Source organism: Ailuropoda melanoleuca, chromosome 17 (genome assembly GCF_002007445.2).
Source record: "Ailuropoda melanoleuca isolate Jingjing chromosome 17, ASM200744v2, whole genome shotgun sequence".
Classification (NCBI taxonomy): domain Eukaryota; kingdom Metazoa; phylum Chordata; class Mammalia; order Carnivora; family Ursidae; genus Ailuropoda; species Ailuropoda melanoleuca.
In genome coordinates this window covers 21,636,423-21,658,688 of record NC_048234.1, presented here as the reverse complement: position 1 = coordinate 21,658,688, position 22,266 = coordinate 21,636,423, and the positions used below count along the sequence as shown (strand labels likewise).

General features: G+C 42.6%; 1 protein-coding gene across 1 annotated transcript in view; it reads right to left on the bottom strand.

Annotated features, from left to right (window-relative positions):
• LOC117796929 overlaps positions 1 to 22,266 on the bottom strand; it is an 85,485-nt gene that overhangs the window by 31,948 nt on the left and 31,271 nt on the right. The window contains exon 2 of the mRNA XM_034646830.1: positions 5,010 to 5,151. Within this exon, the coding sequence (XP_034502721.1) occupies positions 5,010 to 5,151 (142 nt within the window). The remainder of the gene's footprint in view (positions 1 to 5,009; positions 5,152 to 22,266) is intronic.

Here is a 22,266-nt window from a genome sequence, read left to right as displayed (position 1 = left end):
ACTTAGGATAGGGAGAGCCCCACTCTAATGTTCCCTAATGCACCCGCCCGCGTGGAGCGCGTTCAGCTCCGCTGTGAGGAGCCTCACCGTACACCATACTGTGCTCATCGGGACACTTTTTAGAATGAAAGGGTTTGTAGGTGCAAATGAAGCTTGGAAAACAGGCATCAAGGAAGACTCCTGGCCAAACTAGGGTCTAGGTTACCTAGAAGGGATGTAGACGGATTGAAGGGTATTCAGAGGAGAGGCTCGAGGATGGGGAGCCCTCAAAAACAGATTTAAAAGATAGATAGGGGCGCCTGGGTGGCACAGCGGTTAAGCGTCTGCCTTCGGCTCAGGGCGTGATCCCAGCGTTATGGGATCGAGCCCCACATCAGGCTCTTCCGCTGTGAGCCTGCTTCTTCCTCTCCCACTCCCCCTGCTTGTGTTCCCTCTCTCCCTGGCTGTCTCTATCTCTGTCGAATAAATAAAATCTTAAAAAAAAAAAAAAAGATAAATCTCTGAAGAAAAAGATGGTTAGTCTGAAGAAGAGCACTGTGAAGATTGCTGAGGTTTCTATGAGCGCTACTGCGAGAAATTATAAGGGCAGCATGGGGAAGAAAGAGGGGCCTGGGGGTCACAGGTCCTGCGGGGCCCTACTCTGGGGTAGCCAAGCAACCTCCAACAGGAAAGACTTTTTGAAAGCACACCTGGCTATAGCCATCAGTTTCTGGTTCACACGCCTACTTAGTTCTTCAAAAAATTCCACTAAAATGGTAATACCTCCTTCTTAGTAAAACCAGCTACTTTTCTTTAAAAGTGTTACTATTGTGTAAATATATGGTAGTGGTTCAGACACACATGGACCTGTGACTCCCTGGGCCCCCTCTGTAGTTTTATGTCTTATATATACTCTCAGAGGACTGTTGAGTAGAGACTTCTATCCAGTATTCCACTTTGTACAGACCAACACAAATACCATATTACAACGAACAGAAGGCACCAGTGGTTAGAAGATGCATCGCTACTATCTGACGTTAAGGAAGAGGAAAAAATGCCACCAATTCAATTATATTCCAAACTCCTTCACATCCGACTGTCCTGGGTCCCTTTTCAACTCAGAATTGGCATGTTGTTCCCACTTTCCACATGATATTTGTGTGTCATCAAGAGTATCAAGAATGCAGTATTTCTTTATAAAGTGTTCCACTATTTTTTCTAGAATTTTCTTCTGCACAAGTAACACTTGATCTGAAGGTTTGATGCTGTTAGTTTTTTCATCTAACCAGCTAATGTAGATTTTCAGACAACAACGAGGGTTTTATTCTTTCTTCAAATAGTCCATAAAGTGTTTGCTGACTGAAACTCTGAGGGACATTGTCCAGTTATGCCACCATGAATAACAACAAAATCTGTTTACACGGACAATGACACCTACACCCCAAATAGCACCCGGCCCACAGATGCTTGGGATATTAGAATGTGAAGTCTGGGTGTTGTAGAGTAAAATGGAGTAACTCAATCTGCCTGTGCCCTTCTGTCCTGGGCTATACCCTTTCCCTTCTCTGAGGTAGCCAAGTGATAACCTCTGTTAGTTCTTCTTGACGCTAGTTAAGAGTCTCCTCAAAAGCTCTCCCGGGTTGTCCGTACTTCCCCTCTATGCCCAACCTTTCTACTTCGGAAGTAGTCCTAATCTTTTCATTTCAACTAGCCTTCTATTTTATGTCCGTCAACCGGTGGAAGACAAAGCAAAAATGGGAAGGCCAACCAAGATTTTGCATCGCAAGAGAAGGCATGCTTCATCTCTGTTTCTATGAAGAAGAGCTGTGACGTGATAATACAGAGGTAGTTCTTAGCTCTGGCTGTGAAGCAAAATAATTTATAAAGATTTTTTAAATGTGGATTCCAGTGGGCTATCCCAAGAGCCACTGACTCAGACTCTCGGGGTGGGGACAGAACTGAGAGAAAGCAGGCACTTGCATGTTCAAAGGAGTTCTACTGAGTGATGTGACCCATTAGGTAGGTTACCAACCATTAAGAGGAGAGGACGTTAGGCATTTTCCAGTTCCTGCAGGGACAATTCTCCTGACATACACGAACACAAGTGTGCAACTCTAAGTGTGCTGCTGAAAACACTTTCTATGGATGGATCCCAATTTTATTCAAGCCATAATAGTCACACCATTCTGTACTCAACATGATTAAACCAAGGGGTAGGAAGGATATGGCCACGACTGGGGACGGGATGGGCATGGCCACAGCATGGGCAGGAACAAAGGATGAGATTTTCTTTTTTCAAGCTTCCAACCATCCCAAATGCTGCCTGGTCCAAGGCCATAGGGGAGGTGGCCTCATCCTCCATTCTCCGGCCACAGCTTTGCAGGACCATTCAGGAACAAAATGATTTGGGCATAATTCTGGTTCCCCGATTTGGGGCTAGCCTATAGCCTTAGAGTGGAAGGGTATACTAATGAGGGCCTACCCTCAGAAAATATGCAAATCCCTGCACCAAAGGACTCAGGAAGAGGTTTTTATGGCTGTGGGAGAACCCTGACACTCTCTCCTTAATCACCTCCTTTCCAGCAAACATTCTTCAGAATTTTATGTAAGCATTATTTTATGTAAGACAAACCCCATCTTGTCTAGGGGAAGTAAATAACTGTTGATTCTACGATTAGCTCTATGCCTTTCTAACTGTGCCAGGGGATTCAGAATGCAGTTTCCACACCAAAGCCCAGATCACCTCTGACCTCTTAGATCTAGGGACTTCCTGCTTATATCCAAGAGAGTCTGAAACTCGTCTCCTGTGTTGTTGTTTGTTTTTTTTTCTGGGCCTAAATCAGGGGCTGTAAGCAAGAACACAAGAGGCACAAATCATTGCAAATCAGTGCTGTGCAGAAATAAATATTTACATTGTACTTAATGCTTATTCTCTTGCTATCCTGTGCTGAACACACATGATGCGCTAGGCCCTTTACCTATATTATCTCATTTACTCCTCACCACAGCCTGTGAAATAGGCTGCACTGTCCACTCCCGCGACAGAAACTGTCAGGTTAAGCAATACCCCAAGATCATGCAACAAATAAGGGCTGAATTCAGGAATTAATCCCAGATCCTGTTCCAAAGTTGAAGGTCTCTCAAACATTGGGTGTATTGGAAAAGCAGTGAGGGAAAAATAATATGGAACTGACAGATGGGTAGGTGGACAGATCAATAAATATGTCATAAACACATCAGTACACACAGACACATGAATATAATTGAGTCTATCCTACAAGCTAGGTCATCGTTATACGGTGACTTGCACTGTTTTGTATGTATGAAAAAGTTTGAAATAAAGCATTGGGGTAAAAGAGAAAAGCAGTGAGGGAATCAAAGCCATGCCAATTCAACATGCTTTCAAGGATCTGTCTCATGTTTCTATAATTATGTGTTTTCGGATTTTAATTTTAGTTTGACAAATCTGTATGGAAGCTTTATGATGTACCAGGCCCCAAAATACCTGCCAGCCTCGGATGCTACATTCATGGTAGGTGCTGCGAGGACACGAGGCAGAACCCCTCTGGGCTCACACCCAGCAGCTGACACTAACCCCACCTGCGATCTGAAGCTGATGCTGCCGAAGGGTATAATCCCTGTGAAGTGCTGAAGGAACACAAGGACGGAGGGCTCTGGAAAGGTGGCTGGGAACAGATGCAATTCGAATTGTGCCTTGGAAAAAACACGGAAGAAGTCAAAAGGTCCGAACTGTGTTTACTCAAAACACTTCTGACCCCAAACATGTGGGCTCCTCCCACCCCCTCACACACACTAACCAATTCTCCAGCACCACGTGGGTATCCTGCAATTCAGTTCACTCCTGACACTGTCTGGAGTTTGTCAGAGCCTGCAGGTTAGGGGCTCAGTCTCCCACGACTGCCCTTACTTCCGAGGCCAGTTGAAGGTTGTGGGTTGTCCGTTACCACGCCGGTGGCACTTCTGAGCATCGGGGACTCACTGTAACACTCGCATGCTGGGCGGACGCATTCAACTTCTGGAAACTCCTTCAGACTATCTGTGCCTTGGATACCACTCAGCCATTTCTGTTCAGGGTTTGGCAGACTCCTTGAGTCCTACAGGAAAATGATGTACCTACTACTTTCTCCCGGGGTGCTCGACACAAACCCTGTTTCCAGAACAGAGAGAGGCTACTGGCTTCCAAGGGCTTTCTCTGCTTCTCCTCTGCCCCACCATCTTCTTCCCTCCTCCTCACCAACAGCTGAGAGCTCCTGCCCCGCCCCCGGGATCTAGAACTCTCCCTCCCTCCCTGCCTGTACACCTGCAAAGCTTCATGGTCTACCAGAGGCTGGAAGCTTAGCTCCAACTCATCATATAATTACTACGCCAAGTGCCTTGAGGGTCTTGGCTTTTGAAAATTAAAAGCCTTCCCCCTCCCCTATTTTTTGGTCAAACTCCTTTTTCCCCTCATACAGTAAATGATGCCTAAGTGAGGCTGCGAGGGGTGGGGAGGGGGTGAGGCAGAGGGAACAGGAACTGCCAGAGAGGAAAAATCAGTTAATATTTAAAAAATATCATTCTCCCAGTGTTCTTATCACCGCCTTTAAATTTGGTTCGTCCCTGGAGCAAAGAGGGAAAGACTTATTCCACACCCGCCTTCCTGTTCTTGTGTCTCAGAAGAATTTTGCTTCCACGTGACCTGCTCTCAACTAGAGGTTGAATCCCAAGGTGACCCTAATTCCAGAAGAAGATGAATCTCACACCTTGAGAGTGCCTCGGTCTTAGTTACCGCGGACTCTCTGGAGATTTTTCTTAGGAAATGCAGCAGAGGAACCCCCAGCTGCTACTCAGTCAAGGGTACAAGAGTTTAGAAACAGAACGACTTATTTATGTTAATTGTATGACTGGTGCGCCTGCTGTGTATTCTTGGAACAATTATAACACGAGACCCTTAATTTGGGGCAAGAGGCTTCACGAGTTTCCTGTGCCAATAACCACCACGGGGAATTCCCTATTTCCCGCACTGCTACCTGGCCACGCGCACTTTGTCTCTTGTCCCGTTTGCTGCAACTTCCAATCCGCGTCCCCACAGCATGTCTTCATAGAGATCCTTTCTTCGGTTTTAGTTCTCTCTCTGGTCCGTATGACAGTCTTCTTTATCCACCATGGGGCCTGAAAGAGAAATAACTTGTCAGTTAAAAAAAAAAAAAAAAGAATCGAAGCCAAAAATGCAGATGTTTGAGGAAAATAGAAACTATAACTTGATTCTTTTCTCCACCAGCTGCCCAAATGAGGACCTTGGGAGTTTTATTTCTAAAACATAACTCTGTATTAGAAAGGCTCCTGGTTTCAGGTCAATAAATACCCATAGGGCCTCTCTCCCACCATAACCCATACAAGGTAAGGGTCAGAGATGTCTCTCCCCATTAAGCAGAAAGAAATTTTCCCTGTCACAAACAAAAATCCTCCCCTGTGGCTGTAGATTTACCAGCAAACTTGCTCACAATGGTCTTCTTATTAATGGTGATTGGGAACAATAAATCATTTCCTCCAGCTACAAAGGCTGCTCACATTGGTTCAAAGTGGCAAACCTCCCGTTGAAACGAACCTTCCGTGGGCCAATAATGTGTCTCAGGAAAGAGTGTAAGGGCGAGGTCTGGAGCGGGACGGGGACCCACATTTCTAAGATTTAAAGGGAATATTCAGCAGCATGTGGCTTCACACCTTACATATATGCTTAAACAATACCGGGAAGAAATATTGACTTGAGCGCACGGAGTTTTTGTTCACCTTTACCCAAAGAGTTGAATATCAGTGTGAACTTTTATTATCAAGTAAAATAACACAAATACACAAAATCATTCAGGGAGTATGTGTTTCCATCAATGATGGAGGAAGCTTCCTTTCATAGCAAGAACACAAATTTAGGTCATAGGACCGATAAATGCTAATATGACACATATAATACATTGATTGGGCTTTGCAGTTCTGAAAACAATAAATCACCAAGAGCTGAAGCAGTAATCCTTTTAAATAAGATCCAGAAATATATTTATTTAATTTGGTTGTTGACCAATCACCTCCATTGTCTTCTTGGTACTGGACAAAACACACAGGAAATTTCTCTCCCAATATCCACCCCCCCAAAAAAATAATGCACATTCTAGCAAAAAAAAAAAAAATCCCTCATCTAACCAGACATTTTCTGAGAAGCACGTGCGGTCTTTTTAACTCAAGGTAACATTCAGACCTGGTACGCATTTTTCAGCTCCTCTGAAGACTTCAATAAAGCAAGAAGAATCCATGTGCCTTACTCAGTAGGCCTGATTTAAAGGAGTATGAGACAAGAATCGTCCATGTGTAGAGTTAAACAATGCAATTTTCCAAGTATCCACCTGCTGGGAGAATCAAGAACCTCTTTTCAAACCAGCAAATTGGTTTTGAGTATTTGGTTCACCGGTTCTATCCAACAACCACGAGTAAGAAGCCGCCTCCCGAGTGAAAGGGAAGGGGGTCATGAATCCTGGAAAAATGTGTTCTCATCAGAATTCCTGTGCTTCTCTACTGCATGGATGGTATTTGCAAACCTCTTTGGAAAGAACACTGGGTTTAATTTCAGGCAACCCTCTTTGATGGGATTTTAATAAGAAAGCTTTTGCCAAGTATTCTATCTCATTTCATGAAAACAACTCAGGCCACGTAGCTGTTAAGATAATTTGGTATTTTCTGGATTTTGGATTTTTCTTAACATCGCAGCCAGATTATTCTTTCTAAAATAAAACTGATATTCTCCAGAAAGGTTTAGCTGAAGCAACTGGCCCTTCTGTGGCGCCATGAGCTCTGGGAATATTTGTCAGAAAACCTGGTCCTTGAAATAGCAGAATGCTTCTGTCCCTTACTCTCAGGCAAGGAGTCTGTGTTTTCTTTTTTTCTCCCGTCCTGCCTTCCCATTCCCTGAGCACCATCGACCCTCCTCTTCAGCCATCAATATCTAGCATCACTTCCACAAATTGACTTCACTCTCCTGCTCCCAGAGGGCTTCTGTAACAATCCTTCTGCCTTCGGAAACTCCGTTCCTTTTCTTCTCTTAGGATAGAATGCTCATGCAGAAATTCTAGCCCAAAGTACAACCATTTTTTTTTTTTAAGTAGGCTCCACACCCAACATGGAGCTTGAACTCACGATCCTGAGATCAAGAGTTGCACGCCCTACCGACTAAGCCAACCAGATGTCCCGCCAAAGTACAACAACTTCTGTCTTCTAGAGCAAAGAAAGGTCTTTGTCCAGCAGGGTAAGCTGTGTCTTCTGCTTAAGTGCACACAGTTTCAAACAGACATACGCAAAAGGAAAGGAAAAGGGGCCTATCCTAGCTAGTCCTACCAACTGGCTAATGAGCAACTTATTCCCTTGAATGGTCCCCAAGCCTGCCCTCCATTCCCATCTGCCCTGTCCCATGCTCACCACCAGAATGGCCAGCCTTACAACACATCTCTCAGATCGTCTTTGCGCCACTGGTAAATGGAGTCCTTTCTCCTTCATACTGCCTGTGTCCCTTCAAGACACAAGATGCTTAGGAGATTTTGGGACTTAAAACTACCGTTTTAGAGACACTATGGGTTAAACAGGCCTCTGTGGGCTGCCCAAAGAGTCCTACCAACATTATATTTTATCTACTGATAACCTTATACCCCTACTTGTAAAGGGATTTTAGCATTATTAATAATATCGTTCATCATGAGTCTGGTGAAGAGAAACTGTGAGTTACAAACAACTGAATTATAAAACCAATCTTTGAAAAAGAATATTGAGAAATTTGGAGGCTGCTTTTGGGGGGGGGTAGGGGGTTGCTTGCTCTTTCTTTCCTTTACCTTTTCATATATTTATTCATTCATTAAATATTTGTTGATCATCCTCTTAGGGGCTGGGACTAAAACAACAGTTTGAAGCAGAGATTTCCTGCCCCTGTGGAGCTTACAGCCCCGCAGAGTAGAAAAGCAATGAAATACCAAGAAAAAGGAAAGGAAAACTGTACCTAGGACATACAGTAGAAAGGATGGGCGTATAGTGCTCCGCTAGGATTAACTGGTCTAGTCAGAGGAGCCAAGGAAAGCTGGGTAAAGTGGCAGAAAAGAAGGTTCCAGTAGAGGGAACAATGTGTGCAAAGGCCCCATAGCAGAGGAAGCTTGGCGGTGTGAGGAAATGGAAAGAAGCCCACACAGAAGCATGGATGGGGAGAGGAGAGGGAGCAGATGAAGCTGGACACTGGACAGTGGCTGGGCCTTACAGGGCTTTATGGGCCAGAGCAAAAGAAAGCCTCTGCAAGGCTTACCTGGGAGAGGTGGTACACTGGGCATTTTTAGAAGACCGCTCAAGTCACAATGTGGAGAAACACTGGTGGCACGAGTGGCTTCCCGCAGTCTACTTAGAGAAGGTCATGGCAGGAGACCTCATGAGAATTAACGGCCACTCAGAGTGGACAGAGACAGACTGAAAAGACTGTGAGGTGGGAAAGTAGACAGGATTTGGCAGTGGGTTGGATAGGAGGGCTGAAGCTAAGGAAGCACGGAGGAGTGCCTCTGGTTTCTTGTCTATCTTCTTTGAACTATTTGGTCCTTTGCTTCATCACTGACTCTTGTCTACCATTTTTCTCTCTTCGTGCTCCTGCTGCACCTTGAAGGAAAACTTCCCCACTTCTTCAAAGCTAACAACGCGCACAGCCCCTCAGCATTATTCTACCAAGCCCCTCAACTCCATTTTGAATACAGACAATTTGAGATAATTTTGGTTTATAGTTTTTTTTGGGGGGGGGGGTCCGTTTATAGTTCTTAAACTAAGTTTGGCCTCTCTTCCTTATCTAATTTTTCCACATAGCATGATTTCCTTCACTGAAATGAGAAATCTGAAATTTTGATATAGTGGTGGAAGATTTTTAGCCACAAATAACTGAAACCAACCCGAACCAACTTTAACGCAAAAACAAATTTACTAGAATAACACAAGGGTGTCTGAAGGAATCAAATGGGAAATGCAACCAAGGTTACAGGCAGGCTAAATCCCTCCCGAATTTCTCTCCATATTCTGTCTGCTCTTCTGTATATGGTGGCTTCAGCCTTCGAGCTCGCCAGTCTAGCTTTTTCCAACTTTCAATCTGTAAGATGGCTCTGTAGCAGCCCCTGTATTTATATGCCCTGGGTTTAGCCACAGACACTGACCATCAGTCCCCCAGTGTCTCGATTCCAAATCTCAAGGATGGGTATTTAGCCGGCTATGGTCAGGTGTTTGACCTGGGTCCATGAACTATGGCTGGGGGTGGGTGAGTGCAGGAATTCAGAGAAGAAACAGCCAATGCCAATTCTGAGTTCCCAGAGAAGGGAGAATTGTTATGAACTTGGCAGACACCTCATATAGAGGAGGGAAACAATAGGTCTTTTGCTTCAATAAACGTGTATCAACCACCAACTACGTCCCACGGTCAGTCTAGGCCCATGGATACAAAAATAAGTGCACCAAATTCCATCTTTAAGCAGTATAACACCCAGCACTACTGTGAACACCCTGGCCACTATTTATCTGTGGTCATCTACCTGTATAGTCCCTACCTGAAAACTCACGGGTACTACAAAGAACCAGCATGTATGGTATTCATACCACAGAGTCACATTTAGCACTCGTCTTGCACCATACTAACACATCTGCAGTCAGGAAGCAGAGATTTAAAATTTTATCTCCAGTTGCTGACAGATGTCAACAAACGAGCAATCAAATACAAAACTTACAACGCAGATAACTGTGGCAGTTTTATTTACCATCATTCATCCAACTTCAGAGTAAAAGGTATCTATCTGGACATTCATCGGTAGAAAAAATGTTCACTGAAGATCGACAACATTGTCAGTCAAGTTGCCAGAGAGGCCCAGGCAGCAAGAGTAGACAGCACATCCGACTCTGGGGCAGAAGACCTGGACTCCGGGCACACACACCCCCACTGTGTCATCCGAGGAGGGCCGTGCACCTGTAAAGGGAGGTCCACACCTCCCTCTCAGTGTCAGCGTCGGGAAGCAGGAGCAAAAAGGAAGAATATGAAGGCAGACAATGATGCACTGAGAAGGTGGTCCAGATGGAATACCAGCTACAAGCAAAAGTGTGGACGTGGGAGCCCACAAGGACCACTGGGAGACTGGGAGACAGAATTGAAAGACAGGAGGTCTGGGTAGATGTCATGGCAAGAGGTAAAGCTGACAACTCACATGGGAGCCCTCTGCCTCAGATTTACCAACAGGAGACAGGGAGTGAGGAACAGCAGGAATAGCAAGAAACAGGAATAGTCAGGCCACATGCAGATTCCTTCCAGACCTATGGCTGGATGAGCAGACAGCTGACCTGTAGGCTGTAAGCATCCGGTGTTCCCCGACGCGAGGCATGCCCTAGCCTTGCAGACTTCCGTGTGCCTAATCTTTCCTTTGCAAACAAATCAGAAAAAGAAGCTACCTAGTTATTGTAGTAACTGTCACCTACAAAAAGAAAAGGGAATATGACTTCCTTCAGCTTCCTTATCCAGTACAACTTTCCTTCATCCTCTTGCCTCTCAAGCCCTCCTTTTAGGTTTCCTTTTCATGGTAAGCATAAACTCGGATTAGCAGCCTCTCGAGAAAGCTTCTCTCTCTTCAATTTCTCTTCTCTTTGCCCTCTATCAGATTTTATTTTTGCATTTTCAGATTTTACTAAATCTCCATCCATTTGTATGAGCATCGCTGTCCATTTAAAACGCTGGAGGCATGTTAGCTTTATCTAGACTACAGGTGTTTTAAATCAATGGTATTATTTTTGAGTTTCCTATTGCTGTCTCAGTATGATGCCAAATGTACAACAGGTGACATTGAGCTACTTTTAATTTAATAAGTAATCAAAACATCATGAAAAATATACTTATTTTCAGAATTCATTCCCCTTTTAGAATATGCATTCTCAACGGTGGGGATATCGCCCCAGACAGATGAAACTGGCTCTTGGGGAGCAAAAAAATCTTGGATATCATAGTGGTTTGTGGCCCTCAACCCCTCCACCCTATCTGAATTCAGAGATACACAGCATACCCGTAGTATTAAAATATCATTGTGGGAGGAAGTAATTAGGTAAAATAATGCCTAAAAAGACACTTCAGTAGGAAAATAATGAAAACAATTTTTTTAAAGTTGAGGAAAATTATTTAGAACTAACCTATAGGGGTGCCTGGATGGCTCACATAGTTAAGTGACTGCCTTCGGCTCAGGTCATGATCCCAGGGTTCTGGGATCGAGCCCCACATGGGGCTCCCTGCTCTGCAGGGGAGCCTGCTTCTCCCTCTCCTTGCCACACCCCTGCTTGTGCTCTTTCTCTGTCAACTAAATAAAATCTTTTTTTAAAACAAAGAACTAACCTCTACTAGCACAGTACGTTAGTTTACGGAAGAGTTAAATACAGTCTTTCATTTGACCTCCACAAACACCAGGTGAATTGAACGCTACTAACCTCCTTTCCAGGCATACTAATTGATCATCAGAAATTACCTCCTAATTGTGTGACTTTGGCGGCAGACCTCACCCTCTATCTACAACTGGGCGGCATATGCATTCTTTTAGAGCAGGGCTTCTCAACCTCAGCACTACTGACGTTTGGGGCAGGATAATTCTTGGCTGTGGGGGAATGTGGAACACTGGCCTTGTGCAGCAGATACCGGAAGCACCCCCTCCCCGACCACCTCATCAGGTGGGATACCCCAAAATGTCTCCAGACATTGCCACATGTCCCCTGCGGAGTTAGGTGGGGGAAATCACTCCTGGCTGAGGACCACTCATTTAAAGCCTACTTATAAAGACAGACCACCATCTACTGTTTTTTTAATTCTTATGTAGTGTCATGATAGCTAATAGTTACTGAGCTTTACTCTTCACCAGGCATTTCCTTATATACTGGCTCATTTAATGTTCCCAACAACCCTGCGGGGTAAATACCAGCATCATGCCCATTTCAGACATAAGAAAACCTAGCCCAAAATAACTGCAGTTAGTAAACTATAAAGCTAGGATACGTAGAGGCTGGTGTTGCGTTTAATATATCACAAAGATGTATGTTAACCATTAACCCAACTATAACTACTTTGTTCATACAAAATAATCTACATTATGATTATGATTATCATGTTGTTTGAATTTAAACCCAGGTCTGAGCACTAACTGCCATGTCTGTCTTAGAGCCAAACTGCCCTCAGCCGTTCTCCTCAATTCTATAGGACCTCCCCTCTGTTGTCCCGTTTTACAGTCAGGCATCATTTCCTTGTAGGTGTTTTTTTTTTTTAATTGATTCATTTATCCTTAGTATGTTCAAAATGAAATCCTAATAAAAGGATGTCCAACAGAAAGATGGATATGTTAATACATGAATTTTTTAAAGTTATAACCATAAGCCTAGAGCCATCCCATCCATTGCTGTTGTAAAAGGTTATGTACACTGTCATCATACTTAAACACACACACACACACACACACACACACAGAAAAAAGACTAGAAATGTACCTATCATCTTTGCAGGATTTATCAATGGGAAGTAAGATAACAAACATTTCTAATTTTTGTCCTTCTGCTTACCTATACTTCCAACCTTTTCTACAATAAATACATTTAAAAATTACACAAGCGATCATTTTTTAAAACAGATGATTTGATTGGGGAGCCTGGTTGGCTCACTTGATTCAGGATCTGACTCTTGGTTTCGGCTCAGGTCATGATCTCAGGGTCATGGGATCAAGCCCCACAACAGACTCCGCGCCAAGCTTGGGATTCTCTCTCTCCCCTCCCTCCTCTGTCCCTTCCCCCACTCACATGTGTACTCTATTGTGTGCTCTATTTATATATATACATAAATAAAATCTTTAAAAAAAGATATCGGTTGAGTGTGTAAAGATAAGGGTTTGGGGGTAGAAAAACAATTTTATTTATTTACTTTTTAAAGATTTTATTTATTTATTTGACAGAGAGAGACAGCCAGTGAGACAGGGAACACAGGTAGGGGGAGTGGGAGAGGAAGAGGCAGGCTCCCAGCACAGGAGCATGAGGCGGGGCTCAATCCCAGGACCCTGGGATCACGCCCTGACCCAAAGGCAGATGCTTAACGACTGAGCCACCCAGTAGCCCCAGAAAAAAAATTTGTTACATGTGGTCCCTAAATTCAAACTGCTTACACAGTAACTAAAAAGGAATACCACATCCACATATAATGGGGGGTGAAATCAGTGGTTCTCAAAACTAATTCTCTAGTAAGACTGACTAAATAATCTTTTCCAAATTTCCAAGGATAATTAAATTCAGAGAGAGAATTTAAAGTTCTTTGCCTTTACATTCTCCCCTAAATCTTAAATATCTGCTTCTGCATTTTTTTCCAGGAGAAGGATGAACAAATGAATGGACAGCAAATAAATATTTGAGGCAAAATTTAGATACTGAGTAGCTAAAGGTACCTACTTTGTGAAATAGGTAGTCACACTCATATTTTTTCATGACTTCCAAATACTCTGACAGCTAAACAGCGTTGAACTAGATTGAATTCCAGGGTAGGTCCTGCACCTGATTTTTCTTTAAAACCTCCATCAACTGCCATGTTGTAGGAGCCCATTATGGTACCAGTGGGTTTCATAATGAATGAGGGAATACAATGAACCAAGTGTTAAATATCTGAAGAAGAATAAGGAAAACAAGTGACATGAGAATTGAGAGAGAGATGCCAGGCTGAGCTAGTGAGGCAGACTGGCTGGTTGTTCACTGAACAATTGCTCTTTTTTTCCTCCTGGGCACACTAAGTTAGACATTTCCCAGCATGCCTTGCACGTAAGGGTGGAAATATGATTGATTCACTTCCAAGAGAGTGTGGGAAGAGGACAGAAAACCACTCCTAGACTGGGCCATAAAACCTCACAGCTCAGGGGAGAGGATTCTAAAGACCTGGAGGCAGGTAGAGCTATGAGAAGGAAGAAGCCCGAGTCCTTGAAACACTGTTGGAGGGAGAACTGCCCAACCAGGAACACTGTACTGTTAATGAGCAAGAAAAAGTGCATTATATTAAGTCTCTAGAACTGGGGAGCTGGTATGTTTGTTAGCTACCCTAATACATTCGATTCAACCCGAAACCGTCCAAGTGCTCAGAACCAACCATGACACTTTTTTCAGAATAAAAGCTTTTTCAGATATGCTGCTTCACAAAATCCCTAATACTCCCATTAATCTGTTTTGCCTCTTGAGACAAGAGTGCCACCACCATTATTAGGGTAAAAGTAGGTATATGACTAATAAACCTAAGGTCACATCTGAACTAAGTTACATGAAACAAAAAACTTCTATGGACCAAATGGGCTTACCAAGGTCTTCATTTCCATGTGCCTTTAACTACCACCAGGGTCATGCTTGTTTTCACCATGGGGAGGAGATAAACATTAGCATCTGAAAATAGGGCAAGAACAAAAATTCATCTGGGAAAAAATTCCGGATGGTGGATGTCCAGCAGACCTGCGGTATTTGTCTTGGATCCTACCCTGTCTCATCCCATGCCATCCCGTTCCCAGCTGATGTTTACTGAGCACCCACTATGTGTGTGAGACACCGTGCTTGCCACTGGAGATAGAAAGGTGGAGGGGCAGCCACTCTATTGAGGAAGCAGCCTATTCAGGAGACAAGTGTGCACACGATCAATCTGTGGTGTAAAATAGATATTTCTAATCTATCCAAATAGGACACAGTGGGAACACTGAAGAGAAGTGCTTGCCTCCACCTGGGATGATTTCACACAGGCAGTGATCCTCACATTTCCCAAATCTACCTTTGAAGTGATAGCTTCTTGACTTTTCTCCAGTTATACACACGCCAACAGCTTTGACTGAGTACTAGTGATTATCCAGATATGAAGCTACAATGAAAAATGTGGAGATCCCCTTATCAAGAATGTGAGAACCTACCACCTATTTATATATATTCGTAGTCAACATCTGCTAATGCTGTGGAATATTAGAAAAATGAAGAAGTCACGCAATATTAAATTTGAAATGAATAAAAATTTACTATATTTCCCCCTGTAGTCAATTAAGGTCTCAGGGGAAATACTTTGAAGCTACGCAAATCCCTTTCTTCCTCAAAGTGTTGCCCACTGTTCTAGTATCCATTGGTGGTCCATCTGCAGCAATGATCAGTGTGGGGGTTGCCTGTGGGGTGGCGATTCTCTATGTCCTTCATTCTTTGCACATTTATTAGAGTTCTACTGCAAAGAACAGCTGTCACTTCTCCTCCACATACAGTCCATCCTCATTATTCACAGATGATGAATTTGAGAATTCACCTTCAGGCTAAAATTTAAACTCACAGCACTTTCTCGGTCACTCGTGGACACACGCAGAGCAGTGACAAATCTGAAACACCTGAAACACGCACTCCCCGCTGAGGTCCAACAAGGCAACACTCTGCCTCCTGATGTCAGCTCTCCTGCCGTAAACAAGTGTCCTTTGCTTGATCGATTTACTGCCATATTTTTCACATTTTCGTGCTTTTTGTTGGCGATTTCACTGTTTAAAATGTCCCCCAAGCACAGTGCTGACACGCTGCCTAGTGCTCTTAACTGCGAGGGTACGGTGTGCCTTACAGAGAAAAATGTGCGTGCTAGACAAGCTTCATTCCGCAGGAGTTACAGTGCTGTTGGCTGTGAGCGCCATGTTAATGAATCAACAAACTAAATCAAATAGTCTTTAAACAGAAATTAAAATAAAACCAGGTTATGTATGGATCAACTGATAAAAAGGTTTTAACCCCAGGCTTGCAGGCACCCAAGCCTGTATTTCCCCCAGGAGCAAGGGTTCAGTATGAGCTAATTCAGGTTCACACACTGATTTTATAGAACATTGCTACAGAGAATAACGAGAATTTACTGTATCTATTTTATCAATTACATATTTATGTCACTATTAACTCACAGATATGATTTTATGGGTTATAATCTAATACTATCATTACCAATTTTGGCACTCCACTTACTCCACCTTGGCCACTGGGATAGTAACTTTAGAGTGGAAAAGTGTAGTGACCATCTTGACCAGGTGATCAGTACCAACATCACCAATAATAACACAGACTGACATCATGCATGCTGTGATCTGATGCCCTGAGGAACGATTTCTGCGGTATTCCTGATGGGGACGAAGGACTTCAGTCCAATGATAAGATTCCAGACAGGCCTGAACGGAGTCACATGGAGTAAAATAAATTAATCAGTATTCTTCCGGGCTGTCAAGGTTACAAAAGACAAGGAAAAACTGAGGCACTGTTGCAGATCACAGGAGATCAGAGAAAAATGGCAGCAAAATGCAATATGGAATCCTGAACTGAATCTTGGGAAGGACAGCAACAGCAAAGGAACAGGAGTTGGAAATTTCAAAGTGAGGTTCAAATGGAGTCATTAATTCATGGTACCATACCAATGTTAATTTCCTGGTTATGATAATTATATTACAGTATATAAAATGTTAATAGTGGGGTATACCGGGACAGGGACATATAGAAATTCTCTGTACTGTTCTTGCAATCTTTCTGTAAGTCTAAAAGCAATTCAAAATTTTGACCACTGAATGGTCTTGCATACCCCTGGCTGCGGAAGTTGTGGGAGAGGGGAGGCAACTCCATTTCAAATATTACGGATATAGGGAAGTGTTCACTTTTCCAGGCTTTTCTAAATCCGAAACCTTTGGGGAATAGTGAATAAATGAATGCGTTCTACTTTAAATTATTATAGAAGCTTTTGTTGTACCCAGGCAGGAGACTTCCTCTCAGCTGTTGACCTTGGACAAGCCATAAACTCAAGTTTTCCCATCCATAAAAGGAAGAGGCTGAAATGAATCATCTTACTTTATATCTCATATATGTTACAGCATAACATCTTATTGTTCTAAATTAGCCTTGTTATTCAGCACTTGAAGTCAGGTAGTGCAAAAAGACCCTTTAGAATGCTTATTTATTCTGCTCTCTTAGTAATAAGCAGGAGTGCTGACATTTCATAGGAAATCCAGGAATCAAATGACAGTAGTTTTAAGGAATTCTGCGGCAGTGCCCCCTGATGTTCGTTTATAACATAGATACACTTGACATGCTCACAAACAGTATAAATACATCTAAAGAATCAAGGTTGTGCAGCCCTTTAAAATGTATCAGTCTCTCAACCATGATGAGGAAAAGCAGATTTATAAATTTGCAAATGCATAAGATTTCAGATAACATTTTCCGCACAAATATTTTTAGATGGAGATGAGGTAGAACTTCTAATTATACTCTGGTAGAGTATTATTTCAGAGGACATAAATCACCGATAGAAAAAAAATGCACATTATATACTGATAAAATACCACAGAACAGCAAGATGTTATATACACTGAAGCCACCCTCTATAATTAGGGAAATCATAATTTTGTCAGATGTTGCTAAGTCGGCTGAGAACTTCCACTTCTGCCCATTTCATGATTAATACCACTGGGGAAATATCAGGAGAGCAAAAACGAGAGAGAAAATAATGAATCTGGTCTTCCTGGTGCTGGTCACTGCCAGTGTGACAGAAGGAGTGAGTGGAGAAGCTGAATGTGAATCCTTTGTGGGTTAATGAGATGAGCTCCTTTCTTCCTTTTCTTACCTGATAAATTCATCAGTTCGTTCAGAACAGTGAGAAACGAGGAAAATGACAAGAGTGGAGTTCAGTTTACAGCATTTTGTATGGGTAATACTCCCCACTCCATTCTAGAGAAGGCAAAATGGTGTTCTGTTAAGAAATTAAAATGTATTTTGAACCATCATTAATACACATTTAATTATTCTTTCAAAGATAATAACCCATCAGGTTTTTAAAAGTCAATCCTTTGGGGGCGCCTGGGTGGCACAGCGGTTAAGCGTCTGCCTTCGGCTCAGGGCGTGATCCCGGCGTTGTGGGATCGAGCCCCACATCAGGCTCCTCTGCTGTGAGCCTGCTTCTTCCTCTCCCACTCCCCCTGCTTGTGTTCCCTCTCTCTCTGGCTGTCTCTATCTCTGTCAAATAAATAAATAAAATCTTTAAAAAAAAATAAATAAAAATAAAAGTCAATCCTTTGATCACTAATATATATATATATATATTTTTTAGAGAAAGACAGCACATGTGAGGGGGTGGGGGAGGGGTAGAGGGAGAGAGAGAAAGAACTTTAAGCAGGCTCCACACTCAGTGCAGAGCCCGATGGGGGGCTTGATCTCACGACTCTGAGATCACGACCTGAGCCAAAATCAAGAGTCGGATGCTTAACTGACTGAGCCACCCAGGTGGCCCAATAAATTCAATTTAAATAATGAAATCTAATATCAATAGAGCAGAATGGTAACCAGAATAGCATAGTGCTAATATCATGGGCTGTTATCTGCTTGTTTCCTTCCTCATTTACCTGGTCAAGTAATTTCATTCTCTGAGCCCTATTTCCTCATCTTTAACATGAGAACAATATAAATTGTACTTCAGAGGGTTGTTGTGAAGATTAAATGAAATAAAATACATAAAATGTTTAGCCAGTATCTAGTACATAGTAAGCACTCTATAAACTACAGCTGAACACGGAAAAGAAATACAGCGAAGGATGAAGTGTGTACCCTGTGAGGTAGGATTATGGGTAATTATCTTCTCCTTGATTAGAATTATTTATTTTGTAATTTCCTAAAATGGACAAGTATTTCTTCTATAATCAGGAAGCAGGTTGTTTTAAAAACTAAGAACTGTAAATTCACATATATATTCCTTTACGTCCTTCTTTCTCTTCCATAATACATTATCTAGTGATTCCTGACCTGGGAAAAAAGGAGGGGTATGGACAGCTCAAATTCACTTGATCCAAGTTAGGCTGGGTTTGCAAGGAGTCTTCAAGACCAGAAATGAAAAATGATCAAAGCAATGGGGGAAGGTGGAGAACACAGGAGGGAGACCTCCAGGCAGTGGCAGGTCTTGAAGAAATAGCGACACAGGAGAGAAGAAGTGAGAGAAGAGGCACGGGTGCAATTCTCACAGACCAGAGCGGTTGCCCACCAAGCGCGAAAAGAAAGAACGAACCAGATATTTAGTGTGGAGCATTATGTCAGGAACTGTCCATAGCAATTTTTTAAATTGAGTATCTGAAAAAGAGCCTATAATTAGAGTTTACTGTGGTGAACAGCTCTTGCCACGCCACTCGGCCACCATTTTTAATGGTCATTTCCAGTTCTCCTCACAAGTTCATCGTTATCTCTACTTCATTTAGAAACTTTATGAAGAGACTTCTGACAGCAATAAGGATCCAAACCACCAACAGATGAGATAAGAGACTTCCTATTCACACTTCCTACTCTTAATGAAACACCGTTTATTCTTTAGGACTGCTATTCTTGGTGTTACCTATACAACTGCAAAACTAGCCCCTCATGGAAAGAACTGCCAACAACCTCACATAACCCCCAGGGCAGACTAGGGAGAACCTCACTACACCTTTCTCTCCTAGATCGTAAACTTTTTTTTAACAAAATATGATGCTACCTACCTACCACTCATCACTGGGATATATTTTCCAGTGGGGCTAAGGTATTTTTTTTTAAAGATTTTATTTATTTATGTGACAGAGAGACAGCCAGCAAGAGAGGGAACACAAGCAGGGGGAGTGGGAGAGGAAGAAGCAGGCTCCCAGCAGAGGAGTCCGATGTGGGACTCGATCCCAGAACGCAGGGATCACGCCCTGAGCCGAAGGCAGACGCTTAAGGACTGCACTACCCAGGCGCCCCTAAGGTATTTATTCTTACCCAACCACACATCGTACCACCACTAAATTTTGGGGAGGAGTCAATTACCACCATGGTGAAAGGTACATCCTGTGGTCAGAGGAGAAAGTCAAACTGGCAATATCACTAGGGATGGGATCCATGGCTGGGTTTCATTTACTCTAGGAACCAGATGGCTGCCCATCCAGTCAGGAAAGAGTCAGGGTGAGACTGGTAGGCTGTGAACAGAACCACAAACACAATTCCACTGATTTCTATTTTTATGAATGGCTAGAGACTATTTACCAGTAAATTACTAAGTGAATTATTAAGTGTTATTCAATGTGTTATTGGTAAACTAAATTTAGTATATCGCCAGAGTTTACTAAGGATTCATTCTACATTCTCCTAACGTGGTTTAGTGCCCAGCAATGCCTGCCAATGTTCAAAAACTCCCACTGGGCATGCCCCACATAGAAACAGAATTCTTGAAATTTTTAGAAATGATATTTAGGGAGGAGCCTCGCCACTATAGATATGAGTTGGTCAGGTTTTTAATTACTGTTAATTTTCCTTTTTAATTATTAATGGCTCTCAGGTTAGCATCTTCATTATGAATTTAGTTTCTTGTGGATTGTTTGGTGAACAACTACAGTGTGTTTACTTTAGCCCAGACTCTATGCTGAGATGTTTACATGCTCATTTATTGCTCTTAACACCCCTTTGAGGCAGGTAATATTATTGTCCTCATTTTACAATGAGGAACCTAAGGCACAGAGAGGCTAGATAACTCGCCTGAGGTTACACAGCTAGAAACTGCAGGGTTAGGAATTTGAACTCCACGGTCTTTACTTTAGACTGAGGGTCAGCAAACTTTTTCTGTAAAGGGCCAGAGAGTAAATATTTTAGACTTTGCAGGCCATTTTCCACTTAACTGTGCTATTGTAGCCTGAAAGCAGCCACGGATACCATGTCAACAAATAGGCATGGCTGTGCTCCAATAAAACTTTATTTATAAAAATGGGCAGCATGCACAACTTGGCGTTTGGGCCACAGTATACTGGCTCTTGCTTTAGAACCTCACTGTTAACCTCTATGTCATTAACATTTGCCTTCTTAACTTCCAGTGAAGCACATATGCAGATTAGGAGACCAAAATATTCTAGTAGCTATACTGAGACATGAACCCATCGCAGTTCAGATATTACACCCATGCCCTTATTGATAAAGATGTAAAAATATATTTGTACAACAGTATATTCATTATTTTTGCTTTTTAAAAAATTCGCAACATAGGATCAAGGTGAGAATAAGATTGATTATTTAAGCTCATATTGCAATAATCTAGGATATAAAATCTATACATAAGCTGATCATTTGATTTTAAAGGAAGTATACAATCCACATATTTGGGGCCCGTTGCTTTATAAAATCTAGTTGGACCGCATGAAATAGGGAGGCCAAGGGATCTCTGGTGCTACCTAGGACGGCTACAGTCCAAAAATGTTTGAAAGGCACCACTCTAAAGGACTAAGGGAAACTTCTGGGGCCCCATTATGTCTGGAAAGAGATCTCAAATGGCAGCAGTAAGGAGTGAGGGCATTTTGTCATTTTCAGCAACAGTCTAACACAATGGTTCCTGTTATAAACTGAATTGTGTTTCTCCAAAATTCATATCTTGAACCCTAAACTCCCCATGTGACAGTATTTGGAGACAGAACCTTTAGGCATATGAATAAGGTTAAATGGGGTCATAATAGTGGGGTCCTGATCTGATGGGTCTGCTGTACTTATAAGAAGAGGAAGAGTCACCAGAGCTGTTCTCTTTCTCTGCGTACACACACACACACACACACACACACACACACACACACACACACACACAGAAGAGACCATGTGAGGACACAGCAAGAAGTCTGTGATCTGCAGACCAGAAAGAAGGCCCTTATCAGAAACCAACCCTAGTGGCCAAGGACTTTCAGGCCTCCAGAACTCTGAGAAAAAAAATGTGTGTTGTTTAAGCCCAGCCTGGGGTATTTTGTTATGGCAGCATGAGCAGACTAATATAGTTCCTAACTGTAGAATTTTAAAAATTACATGAACTTCAACAAGATATTAGCTGTATATTCACTATCTCTTGACTGAGATTATATATAAGTACATATATACAAATAATTAGATAGGATGACTTCAGTAATACCCCTATGTTACTATTCACAACAGTATATAAATATCTTTGGGGGAAATTTGTTTTGTTTTTAACATGTCAACTGCCTTACAACAGTAACTCTCTGTTCACCACCCTGGCATCCTTGGCCTTCTGGGAAAAAATCATCTATTTATAGCCCTTGTAAGTCCAGCTCAATTTGCACTACCCTTGGCTCAGTCCCTTCCCCCCAGCTGCCCCCTGACTGAGGGTGTGGCACGCACAGAATAAAATATATCAGATACAGTTTAAGAAAATGATCTAATTGCAGGGATCCAAGAGCC